A 13,228-nucleotide genomic window follows, 5' to 3' on the forward strand; every position below is an offset into this window, starting at 1 on the left:
CACAACCTATATCTCCAGAGTGTAACTTTATTAGCTCAATATTTCGCTATTACAACTTCTTCAGGAGTTATAGATATCCTAAAAATTCACTAATCCAGTTAAATCTAAATTGGAATACTGTCAATCGTAAATCGAACATTGCTACACGTGTTTAGAAAGTTCATATTGTATGTTTCATATTATTTTAATATAACATGAACTTTCTAAACACGTGTAGCAATGTTCGATTTACGATTGACAGTATTCCAATTTAGATTTAACTGGATTAGTGAATTTTTAGGATATCTATAACTCCTGACGAAGTTGTAATAGCGAAATATTGAGCTAATAAAGTTACGTTCTGGAGATATAAGTCGTGATTTTATTTTCGTTTATAGATATATCTCATAATAATCTCTAGTTTGCGTTAAACAAAGTTAAGAATAATAAGTCGTGAATAATCTTTACTTTATGCTCATTGATCTGATCTTGTGTCTAAGAAAGGCAGATTGAAAATTTGTTGCATAACAATTAGAGTCGTCAGTTAAAGTAGAGATCTGTTTAATGTAAAATTGTCACGAGGGAAAACAACCCTGTGACACGTAATTGTTGCTTCATAACAGTTTTATTTAAATTTAATATTGAGCAAACTATAATATATAAAACAAATGTACAATAAAAAATAAATATTCGATTAAACAGTTTCATTAATATTCCAACACACAATATAGCTGAAGTCACAACTGGTTTCACATAAAATAACGATGAAAATTGTTCATACCTCATGAAATTACAGTAAACAGGTATTCATCGAATAAAGTTATGAAGTCTCCAATTATAAACATTCATGCAGCGTTTGAAAAGCCACACTTATCTAGGAGCATTTTGTTTCAGTTTTAAGCATTCGGTTTACTTTTCAGAACACGTACAACACATGGCCTATTTTACTGGACAGCAAAAATAATCTAAACATCGATTTGAAAGTTTGATTGGTTAACATGTTGCGACCTGTCAAATAAATGCTAATATAAATATCCTATCAACAGACCTGTTGGTAAACCTGTGTAACGAACGAAATTAAGGATTGTTCTAGATGATATTTACCCAGTTAATCTGTTGGTAAACCTGTGTAACGAACGAAATTAAGGATTGTTCTAGATGATATTTACCCAGTTAATCTGTTGGTAAACGTGTGTAACGAACGAAATTAAGAATTGTTCTAGATGATATTTACTCAGTTAATCTGCTGGTAAACCTGTGTAACGAACGAAATTAAGGATTGTTCTAGATGATATTTACCCAGTTAATCTGTTGGTAAACCTGTGTAACGAACGAAATTAAGGATTGTTCTAGATGATATTTACTCAGTTAATCTGTTGGTAAATCTGTGTAACGAACGAAATTAAGGATTGTTCTAGATGATATTTACCCAGTTAATCTGTTGGTTTTGTTTGTTTGTTTGATTTATGCACAAAGTTACACAATGGGCTATCTGTGCTCTGCCCACCACGGGTATCGAAACCCGGTTTCTAGCATTGTAAGTCCGCAGACATACCGCTGTGCTACTGGGGGGCAAATCTGTTGGTAAACCTGTGTAACGAACGAAATTAAGGATTGTTCTAGATGATATTTACTTCCTTAATTTCGTTCGTTACACAGGTTTACCAACAGATTAACTGATCATCTAGAACAAATTTACTCCGTTAATCTGTTGGTAAACCTAGGTGTGTAACGAACGAATGAAATTAAGGATTGTTCTAGATGATATTTACTCAGTTAATCTGTTGGTAAACCTGTGTAACGAACGAAATTAAGGATTGTTCTAGATGATATTTACTCAGTTAATCTGTTTGTAAACCTGTGTAACGAACGAAATTAAGGATTGTTCTAGATGATATTTACTCAGTTAATCTGTTGGTAAACCTGTGTAACGAACGAAATTAAGGATTGTTCTAGATTATATTTACTCAGTTAATTTGTCACCTAGATATAGATTTTAATTCTTTTTTGTATCACAACCATAATATTTTCCCCAGTTTTACATCATTATATTTGTAAATTCAGAGATATCAGAAACAACCAGGCAAGGAAACGGGTGTAATTCCCACCTATCGGGAATATAGTGAATTATAGCGGTTTTGATCCTATAATCAGATCTTGTTATATGTTCCTATCATAAAGACTATCAAGATTTTTCTAAATTTTCAGACTAAACTGAATTACAATTTCACCAAGTGTTTCCTCTATGCATCGAATTTGATATTTCTTGCCTATAGATAAAAAGTATGGAAAGTTTCGTTCAGACCGTAGATTCGATCATGTTACGCCAGAATGAGAAGAAACGGCTGGCCTCCATTATCAACCGGATAGATAGCTATGACGTCATAGATAGCAACAACGAGGAACTGGATAAGGTACGACTGTTCTCATGAATTCTATAAGTATGCAATTCCCGGTATAATAAAATAATATCTTAAGCCTAACGCTGAATTACGGAAATCTTTGTTCCCTTAGTGTAATATTCTGAGTATCATTTTCATATCAGTAGTCACAATTCTTTCTGTACAATTTGCGTATTTTTCAGAATTAAACAAAAAAACATTTACAACTTTTATTAAATAAAATTAGATATTAGATAAAATTAGATATCTTAAGCCTAACGCTGAATTACGGATATCTTTGTTCCCTTAGTGTAACATTCTGAGTATCATTTTCATATCAGTAGTCATAATTCTTTCTGTACAATTTGCGTATTTTTTCAGAATTAAAAAAAAAAACATTTACAACTTTTATTAAATAAAATTAGATATTTTCTCAATTGTATAGGCCATGCGAGAACAGGGCAATCTTCACCTTGATCTTACATGTCCCATGCCGGGATGCGTCACGCAGCTAACAAGACAACTTGTAAAAGAGGGCGGTGCGATAAAATTGAGAGAGACTTCTTCAGGCAAGGTACAGTTATCATCTGTGATAATGGAATCAATATTCCAAGAGTAGATTTTACTGTTGGCAAACTGCTCTGCTAGACCAAATGAGTTCATTATTTCCCATTTAATCACTAGTTGTTCTCAAAGAATATTACCATGTTATTAAATGAACAATGTGTATTGCTGGGAAAACTACTATAAAGCTAGTAGTGAAAATGTGACAGCATTAATAATATATGTTGAATATAGTTTTTAATATAATTTTTCAATGTAACATAAATATAAGTGGCCTCTTTAGTTTGAATGTTCACGAACAAACGTTTTGCTAAGTATTGCTTAACTAATTTTGAACAATAGCTTTATTTACTCATTTACTATTAATGTCTACATGAAATGGGTTATCTACCGATTAATTAATTTTGGAGATCTTTGCAAACTTTAAATTGCGTTAGACTATAAATGAATTAAATTTACATTTACGAATTTAATCTTGTTTAGGTGGATGTACATTGTTTTCTCTTCACGGACATGTTTCTCATTTGCAAGCCACTAGGGAAGAGGGGAGACAAAGTCCGAGTCATACGACAACCATACCTCGTTGAAAGGTTGAAAGTCCAGGAACTGAAGGATGGGGGAGGTTTGACGGTTATCTACCTAAACGAGTTTCACGTTGCCACAGCAGCATTCATCTTGTACACTCATGAGCCCAAGATCTGGCTAGAGAGCATCAGGAGAGCACAAGTAAGACATAATTAGTTACCTGGAGGTAAAACTTACAGAAGGTTCAGTCAAATCAAGAGCCAAAATCAATCTAGCCATTGTAATCAGAGATCAGAACTAAAACCAGCATTTTTCGAATCATGGGTCAGAACTAAATAATTTCCTATAATTGGTCTGACTCAACAGCATTACATTATTACTTGAAAGTCAGTAAACCAACACAGGCATTTCATTAGCAACAGTAAAAAGTAAGGCAGTGCCAGACATTATAATCAAGGATAATAACCCAAACTAGCATATCCTTAATGAAGTGTTAAAAACAACACCAACTACTTCTAATCAAGGATTAAAACCAAAGTCAACATATCCTAATAAAGTGTTAGAAACAACACAAACTACTTCTAATCAAGGATAAAAACCAATACCAGCATATCCTAATGAAGTGACAGAAACAACACAAACTACTTCTAATCAAGGATAAAACCAAAGCCAGCATATCCTAATGAAGTTTTAGAAAGAACACAAACTACTTCTGATCAAGGATAATAACCCAAACTAGCGTATCCGCAATGAAGTGTTAAGAATAACACCAACTACTTCTAATCAATGATAAAAACCAAAGCCAGCATATCCTAATGAAGTGTTAGAAACAACACAAACTACTTCTAATCAAGGATGAAAACCAAAGCCAGCATATCCTAATGAAGTGTTAGAAACAACACCAGCTACTTCTAATCAAGGATAAAAACCAGAGCCAGCATATCCTAATGAAGTTTTAGAAACAACACAAACTAGTTCTAATCAAGGATAAAAAAACAAAGCTAGAATATCCTAATGAAGTTTTAGAAACAACACCAACTACTCTAATCAAGGATAAAATACCAAAGCCAGCATGGACTAATAAAGTGTTAGAAACAACACAAACTACTTCTAATGAAGTTTCAAACACAACCAACACAAATTCCTAGATAATTTCCTTCTAGTAGTTCTACCTTTTGTCGGAACCAGCAGAGTCACTTTATTGCCAAGAGTAACATTGAAATTAATTCCAGTAGATTTTCTGGTGGGTCGGCAATAATTCTACGGACTTAAATCATTAAAATCCGAGGTTTGATTCCCCGCAGTGAACAGAGTGCAGATGGTCCATTGTGTAGCGTTGTGCTAAAATACAAAGGAACATTTCAGTAGCAACAATTCATAATATATATTAATGGTCATAATATTGTATTCAATACAGAAAATATGGAATTTATAATTGCAATTTATAATTTCAAGAGAAAACAGTGATTATGAGCACCAAAACTATAGGAAAGGATCAAACAAAGTTGTTCTTTGAACTTTTCCGAATCTACATTTTCCATAAATAGTCACTGTTACAGGATACATTAAAAATGTTTATACATAATAGTGAAAGCAGGGAAACATGTATAATTAAAAAGTAACAGTAAAACTGTACATGAGTGTAGGCTGCCTAATGAAAAGTTCGAAAATGAAACAATGATATATATATTTGATCGATTGGTGACAGGAAATGATTTTTATGTTAGTGACACATTTAGTAATATCATTTGCTCTTCAATGTAAACTAGTTTCAACGTGAACAGACAGATACTGACTTCTTTACTTTTATATATATTTCATACGAGTTCCAAGTTTGGCTTATCTTTCTAAGTGTAAACTGTACGAAAATCATTGAAAGGCCCTCCACGACTCATCAAATTTCATTAACTAATAACTCGAACAAAATAAATTCCTTCACTTGATGTTTAAACTGTTAAATATTGTTTAGATTATTCTTTAACATGGTCATCTTTTACTAATTTTGCTTCGCTTCAATTTTTAAGTCATCAAAGTAGAGAAATAATTCATCATGTAAGCTGAAGGTATCCTACTGGAAAGTTATAAGGAATAATTCTATATTTAAGTATCCTGAATAATTTTACTTCTAACTTCACACTTGTCCACTTGTCAAGCTGTTTCATATGTTTTTCAGATGTTGGACTTAAATGTTTTATGCAATAGCCTAACTGACTCATTGCATTCAAATTCACCAAAGGGATAGAGATATATATATCTCCCAACTATCGGATAATTTAAGTTATCATAATCTATGCTTTTTTGTTCGGGCAAAGTCCTTCGATTTTATAATTTTTTGTTTGTTTCACAGGTAAATAAACCATTTTACCATAAACAAAATACTTAAGTTGCTTATTAGGCTTATGCCTTTAAGTATTGTTCATGCTGTATATATTAGTTTCTTTTTTGCTTATGAATAAACAAATATCTTTACACTTCTATATCTGATTTTTGATCCAGTATTTGGTAAGTTAAGGTTTTTTTTATTCACAACAACTTGAATAACTTTATTTAATGTGTTGATAAAGTGTATTCTTTAACAACAGGAGCTATATCAAGAGGCGAAGAAGACCTCTGAACTCGGTTTCGATCTAATGGATTACACAGAGGAAGACGAGCTTCTTTCTAGTGGTCACCTGGCAACTTCCAGTTCTAGTCACTCTAGTTTAATTCATTCCCACACTGAATCTGTAGATACGTCTAGTGATCCAGTTTCTACAAATTCAATTGGAAGACTCTCTATATCACCAGTAAGTTCTAGGGTAGGTCTACAGATTTCTTTAGAGGATGGACATCTAAAACTTTCTCTGGAGGGCTCTCTATATCACCAGTAAGTTCTAGAGTAGGTCTACAGTTTTCTTTAGAGGATGGACATCTGAAACTTTTTCTGAAGGGCTCTCTATATCACCAGTAAGTTCTAGGGTAGGTCTACAGATTTCTTTATAGGATGGACATCTGAAACTTTTTCTGAAGGACTCTCTATATCACCAGTAAGTTCTAGGGTAGGTCTACAGTTTTCTTTAGAGGATGGACATCTGAAAACTTTCTCTGGAGGGCTCTCTATATCACCAGTAAGTTTTAGGGTAGGTCTACAGATTTCTTTATAGGATGGACATCTGAAACTTTTCTGGAGGGCTCTCTATATCACCAGTAAGTTTTAGGGTAGGTCTACAGTTTTCTTTAGAGGATGGACATCTGAAACTTTTTCTGGAGGGCTCTCTATATCACCAGTAATTAAGACTAGCATTATACTACCATAATATTTTTCATCAAATCCTATCATTAAGAAGTTTTTTATGTGTCAGTTCTGTGTGTTCCAATAAGCACTGTTTATTGGTAGTTTTTTTTAACTGTAGTTATCCTTCTATATAAAAATATGCATTAAACAGATAGGAACTATACAATCTTTTTTTTTCTAGATACATCTTTGTGAAATCTATATATATAAAATTAAATAAGTTTTAGGTACATTATTTTATCTCGAAAGATGTAGCAACCTTTATCTACTTGATTCTGCTTTACGTGCGTTTTAAACCGCTGTCACATGTATTCATCGGGTTTATAGTTTGTACTATCACAAAAACTTATTCAAAACAACATTGAAAAGGTGTAAAGCCATAGAAAATGATAAATGAAGATGAGCATCTGAACTCTGCAGATTTCTAGATGCGTTTAAGTCTAGGTTCTTTCAGTAATTTCAATTTTCCAGTCTGGTAAAGTGTTAATGTTAAAGAATGGATTTTAGCCGTTCTGGCAACGTTCAGATATAGTTCTCATCATACTGGATTGTAGGTGTGTGCCTGTTTCGCCAATGTGTGTATCTACACAAGAATAGTTAGTTTATATATAAAAAGGTTAAGGTTTGCCGCTTTTATGTTTGAACTTGCATATGATACCGCTGGATCTTTAACTGATGTGGAGAAGATACAACATTTGAAATATTTATGGAATTGGTGAGGAAAAGGGATATAAAAGACGAATACTGTAAGAATGCCACCCTTTATCGTGCATAGTACAGCATAGTACAGTTATATGTAAAAAGATCAGACTACGACTGGTTGTCATTTAACCAATCAGAAAGTGCCACACCAACATAAAGCCTAAAACAATATGGGAAATCATACAGTTTAGAAATGTGATCCAATAATGGCTCAAAAAACTAAAATACCGCATAACATTTGTCTTTTACGAGATAGACTACGGTCGATTACAGATCTGGCCAATGCCCTTGCTGTAAATACAGATATAAACGTTACCTCAAGAACAACAAGATACATATTATCATTAAGTATCACCATTGTAGATGTAGCTGCTCCAAAACCTTTACTAAGAAGAGGTAACAAACTGAAATGTATGAATGGGTTTTGGACCACAAAAAATGGAATTAGCAAAGATGTAGACATTCGGCCACAATCAACAATAACACAGGCCTGCGATGGTTTTATTGTTACATGTTCTACAGTAATTCCTGTACGCTGAATCCGTAAATGATATCCATTATTCTCAATCACGTACAGATTGTTCATAAAACGTCATATGTACTTTTACATAAATGAATCATTTTCATTCATATCGGGTCATATTTTGTTAGGCATAAAATGTTGGCAACCACTGGCTATAGATTTTTCTAGACCAATCGCGACGTGAGAGTCCTATCGATCGTTCTAGAACCCAAACATAATAATAAAATATTCCTTGTGGTAAACGAAATAATAATTTGATCTTAATTGTAGTTTTTTCTTCCCAATTTGCAAAAAATCTTTACGTGATAGAAAAAAAATGAATATTATTTTCGAAATCTGCGTGGCTGAATTATGGAAAATCCATTATTAAACCAAAACAACTTTTATGGAGTTAAATACACAGACCTGTGTAATTTATTCAACAGCGGAGATGAGACAATTATCACAGTCAATGTACAGCATCTACAGTGAAGCATGATGACTACAAGTTTGGAGTATCATCTCAGCTTGATGTGTTAGTAATCTGTAACTAAATTATGGCACCCGACTGCAGACAGGTAAATATAGTTTTTCTCAGGAACACTATTTATAGGGCAAGGCTTAACCTTCGAGCATGATAATGATCCAAACAACGTGATTAAACAATATCTTGATCTTAAAAAGACTAGGCCACTGTAACACTCACAGCTATAGTTTGGCCTGCACAGAATCCCAAATGAATACTATATATTGAGGCTGTTGGGCCTATATAAAAGTTGAGAAGGTCAAGAGGCGAACATTCAACTTGGCTAAGTTGAGAGGAATAATATAGGAAATTTGAAACAATATTCCACAATCGTACACTAATGAACTTTGTGGCAGCAGGAAAACAATGTGTTATGTTCCATTTAAAGTTAAGTGCTTGCCTACCAATCACCCTAATACATGGTATACTTAGCAGCTGGAAAACAATGTTTATGTTCGATTTAAAGTTACGTACTGGCCTACCAATAACACTATTAGATAGTATAACTTTGCTTTTTTGTATCTTATGTGATGGTGTTTTATACCATTAATAAGTCCACTATCTATTTGCTATTACTCGTTGCTTGTGGCTTCTGTTTTTGCAACTTTGCATAATCATTTGAATTTATATATGTAATTTTTTTTTCATTTTGAGCGTAGGATCAATGGTTAATATTTTTAAAACAAAGTACCAAATATTTCTATGTTTGCCGAGTCTCCCAAGCTTTTACAAACCTAGTCGACATACAATGTTGAAGAATAAGTAAGTAGAAAAATGCGAAGGTGATAAGATAAAGAAATTAGACTTTTGTAGATAAATAACCTTAAAAAACTATGGTTGTATTCTACTATCTTGGCGATATTTCGAGAAAACGCTCTTTTTCAAGCCAGAAACAAGCCTGTCGGTTAATGACAACTACAGGGACGTTTTGAAAGGAAAGAGTACACGAGAACAAAATTTAGCGCGTGATACAACAATGTAGAAGTTACTAAAGCTGGTAAACTCATCATTTATCATTATCTCGTGTTCACTCTCACAGTTCCCCAAAAGATTAGAAATAACTGGGAAAAAGTGGCCTTTAGAACATTCATAACATATTGTACTATAGTTACTTTTTGTTGACATCATCCATCTAGTGTGATAGAAGTCTTCACTGAGAAAAAAGTGGCCTTTAGAACATTCATAACATATTGTACGATAGTTACTTTCTGTTAAAATCATCCACCTAGTGTGATAGAAGTCTTGACTGAGAAAATGTGGCCTTTAGAACATTCATAACATATTGTACGATAGTTACTTTCTGTTGACATCATCCATCTTGTGTAATAGAAGTCTTGACAAGTTACTCTGCTGTCGTAAGACTAGTTAGTTATCCGTTGTGACTATGTGGAACAACTTTTGGAAAGGTTATTTCTCTATCATTCGAATTTATTACATAATGATACCCCCCCCCCCCGTTACTGTTCGAGAATTATATCATAAAGCTAATTTTTTCTTTCTTTAATTTTATTCAAAAGTGGTGGTATCTTGAGTAGCTAGGGATCGCCAAATTAAAGAAAAACAACAGTTAATCATATTGTAAGGTTTACAGATAGTCTAACGAACGCGGAGGGTCCTAGGTTTAAAATACAGCAACGTTTACTTGTGTAATTGTCGTTTAGACCACTTTCACACACGCGCGCATACATTTAAAATGTTTTCCATTATTTTTATAAGTCAGTTATGAGAATTTGTAATATGATATTTCATTTATTACTAAATTACCTCCCAGTGGCACAGCGGTATGTCTGCGGACTTACAACGCTAGAAATCGGGTTTCGATGCCAGTGGGGGAAGAGCACAGATAGCCCATTGTGTAGTTTTGTGCTTAATTAGAAACAAACAAACAATTACTAAATTAGTACAATTATTAGCCGAGTAATCTTCAGTCGATTAATCAATTCAGCATTTCCTTTTGTTGTTCATCACTGATGAAAAGCTTCCAGCTCCTCATCTTCACTAATTTTCGTAATAGTTTGTAATAGTTGACAAAAATTTATTAACTGACATTCATTTAGCTTCTTTCAAAGATCTTCTAATTTCTATCTTATCAGTTCCTGTGATTACCTTTAATTAGATAACATCGGTTAGGGCCTAAAAGTATAAATCTAACCATAGTCTCTTTTGTATTACATTTATTATTTTGAGAGCTCTAATCTTCGAATTTAGATTTCTTTGAAACTTTTATCATTCAAAGCATTTCCATCATCAGCATTGTCGTACAAAAATTGTTTTCACTGTCAACATTTTTTCACTTTCCATAGCCATCTTTAGAGGATTTTTCTTCTTTGGTTTTTGGTTTGAATTTCGCGCAAAGCTACACGAGGGTTATCTGAGCTAGCCGTCCCTAACTTAGCAGTGAAAGGCTAGAGGGAAGGCAGTTAGTCATCCCCATCCACCGCCAACTCTTAGGCTACTCTTTTACCAACGAATAGTGAGATTGACCGTCACGTTATAACGCCTTCCACGGCTGAAAGATGAGCATGTTTGGTGGGACGGGGATTCGAATCCAAGACCCGCAGATTGCGACTAGAGCGCCCTAACCACCTGGCCATGCCGGACCTAACAAGAATATATCATTCCACCAGTATCAATATTGTATGTTATGACAATCTATCATCTATCGTACACCAAGTAAACAACATTTCGTACATTGTCAGTTTCAGTTACCTATAATAATAGTAATAGACTTCATTTTCTGGAAAAACTAATATAAATTTCAAATATATATAATTTGTTTGTATAGAAAAAATGTTACTTTTTTCTAACTTTATTTCTGTTGCGTGTTTTCTGGGTAAAGACAATTGTTTGTATTGTTCTGTGAGATTATTTGTATCACAAAGACTTATAATTTCTACTTTTTGTTTTCAGAGTGTGAAGATTTATATGAGTTAAAGGATATAAATGTTACTTTGTTTTCGGTTATTAAGATAATCATGAAAAACACTTTAATTAAATATTGATATACATTGCGAATACCTACATTTCGTGATATTGTGCTTTAAAATCACATCTATAAGAGTTTTGTATGGAGCTATTTAACAATTACATACACACGTACTTGAACGTTTTTATATCAAATATTCATTTAAAATAATACTGAAGTCGTAAAAAAATTTGAAAGTTAACGCCAATTTTAGGTGTAAATAATTAATTTTCGTGATATTGCAGATGTGGTTATTTAAACAGCGAAGTAAACATCTGTTGTTAAAAGGCTGTTTTCAAGATTATTAAGTCCTTGTATAAACGTGATGGATTTTTGTAGACACGTGCTTAAGGTATTGTGAAAATTATCATTACAAAAGAGAAATTTGGTGTTTGTTTTAAAACTATAACTATACAAAAATAACGAGTCTATGATGTGAGTAAAATTATCAGTTTATACATAATAAGTGAAAGAACTAAATATAAATCAGTTAACTTTTACTTCTGTAAAATATAAAAGTCATCATCACAAGTCGTGTGATCCCATACTGTGCACAGTTCTACAACCCAACTAACTTAATCCAATCTAATTATACCGTGAGATCAATAAACACAAAAGTCACCTCGAAATAATAAGAAAATACAGAACATAAAGTTTACTTATCTAGCAGAAACTAAAAAAAGATACAGTTTTAAAAAATTATGTACATTCAAATGTTGATCATTTTTTACAACACTGTCGCCACCAACACATTGTTTTTGTGCTATAAATACGTTCTAAGTGTTTTTCAATCTTGCGAAGAAGACTGGTATTTTCATTTTGAAATTTTGTTTTATTAACAGATACAGCTGGTTTAAGCGCAGAGAAATTCAGATGAGTTAGTAGGTTTTAGCTACGTGTGAGTTCTAAGCTACATTTTAAGAAACAATAAATTATTACTTAATTCTTCAAATTGAACTATTGACTAAAGCTATCAATATCGTAATTTTTAAGTTATTTTTCCATCTATTAATTTAGTACCATGTGGTTTTCTTCACCAGACTAGTCAAAACCACAGCAAAGCTGTGAGTTTCGAACTTGGAAGCCTACGCAACCCTAGCTTAGCTAAAGATAGTGAACACGAAAAGCCACGTGCTCATAGCTTCGAGACGCGCACTGGACCTGTCAGTGTAACAGTAACATCACCTCCTACCGATTACAAAGCAGAAACTAGCCTTACACTCAAAACCTGGTCTAAAGGAACCGAAAACCTCTTTAGGAACAGATATGGCTCGGAGATCTCTCGCACACCACGTTCTATTCAAGTAAGTCACTTGATAATAATCTAAAATGACTACTATAACTTCTCAGTATTGAAAATAGTTTTCAGTTAGGAACTTAGAATTTGTTTGTAGTTGTTGTTGTTTCTTTTTAGGGACCCGCGACTCCTGCTATGTCTGATATTATCCAATTTGACAACTACCAAACTTTTACTTGCGAAATGATGTATGCCCAGTATGTACTTTGTAAATAAAGTGTGAACGATCAAGGCCTCAAGAATAGTTCATTGAGTGTTTCCAGATCATGCTGAATTATGGTGGCTGTCAATAAAAAATTAATTTAGCACTATACGATACTGTTATTATAAATAAGTTGGCAAACAGCAATTTATATGAATAATTATATAAGAATAATAAGTGATTTATTTAGGGGGACATGTAGAAACATGTAGTACGTTCCCCAAAATAAATCATTTCATTACACTTATAAATCCGTTGTTTGCCAACGTATTATTATATTAGCGGAGTGCTTCCTTACTTAGTATTAATAT

General features: G+C 33.0%; 1 protein-coding gene across 4 annotated transcripts in view; it reads left to right on the forward strand.

Annotated features, from left to right (window-relative positions):
• The window catches only part of LOC106463314 (pleckstrin homology domain-containing family G member 5-like), a 127,886-nt gene that overhangs the window by 109,956 nt on the left and 4,702 nt on the right, over positions 1-13,228 (forward strand). For 3 of the 4 annotated variants that reach the window (XM_022390787.1, XM_022390788.1, XM_022390790.1), the window contains 5 exons: positions 2,256-2,393; positions 2,806-2,934; positions 3,408-3,650; positions 6,032-6,247; positions 12,459-12,722. In XM_022390787.1, the coding sequence (XP_022246495.1) occupies positions 2,256-2,393; positions 2,806-2,934; positions 3,408-3,650; positions 6,032-6,247; positions 12,459-12,722 (990 nt within the window). The remainder of the gene's footprint in view (positions 1-2,255; positions 2,394-2,805; positions 2,935-3,407; positions 3,651-6,031; positions 6,248-12,458; positions 12,723-13,228) is intronic. The other variant, XM_022390789.1, reaches the window with a different exon arrangement.

This window comes from Limulus polyphemus, unplaced genomic scaffold (genome assembly GCF_000517525.1).
Source record: "Limulus polyphemus unplaced genomic scaffold, Limulus_polyphemus-2.1.2 Scaffold1376, whole genome shotgun sequence".
Taxonomy (NCBI): domain Eukaryota; kingdom Metazoa; phylum Arthropoda; class Merostomata; order Xiphosura; family Limulidae; genus Limulus; species Limulus polyphemus.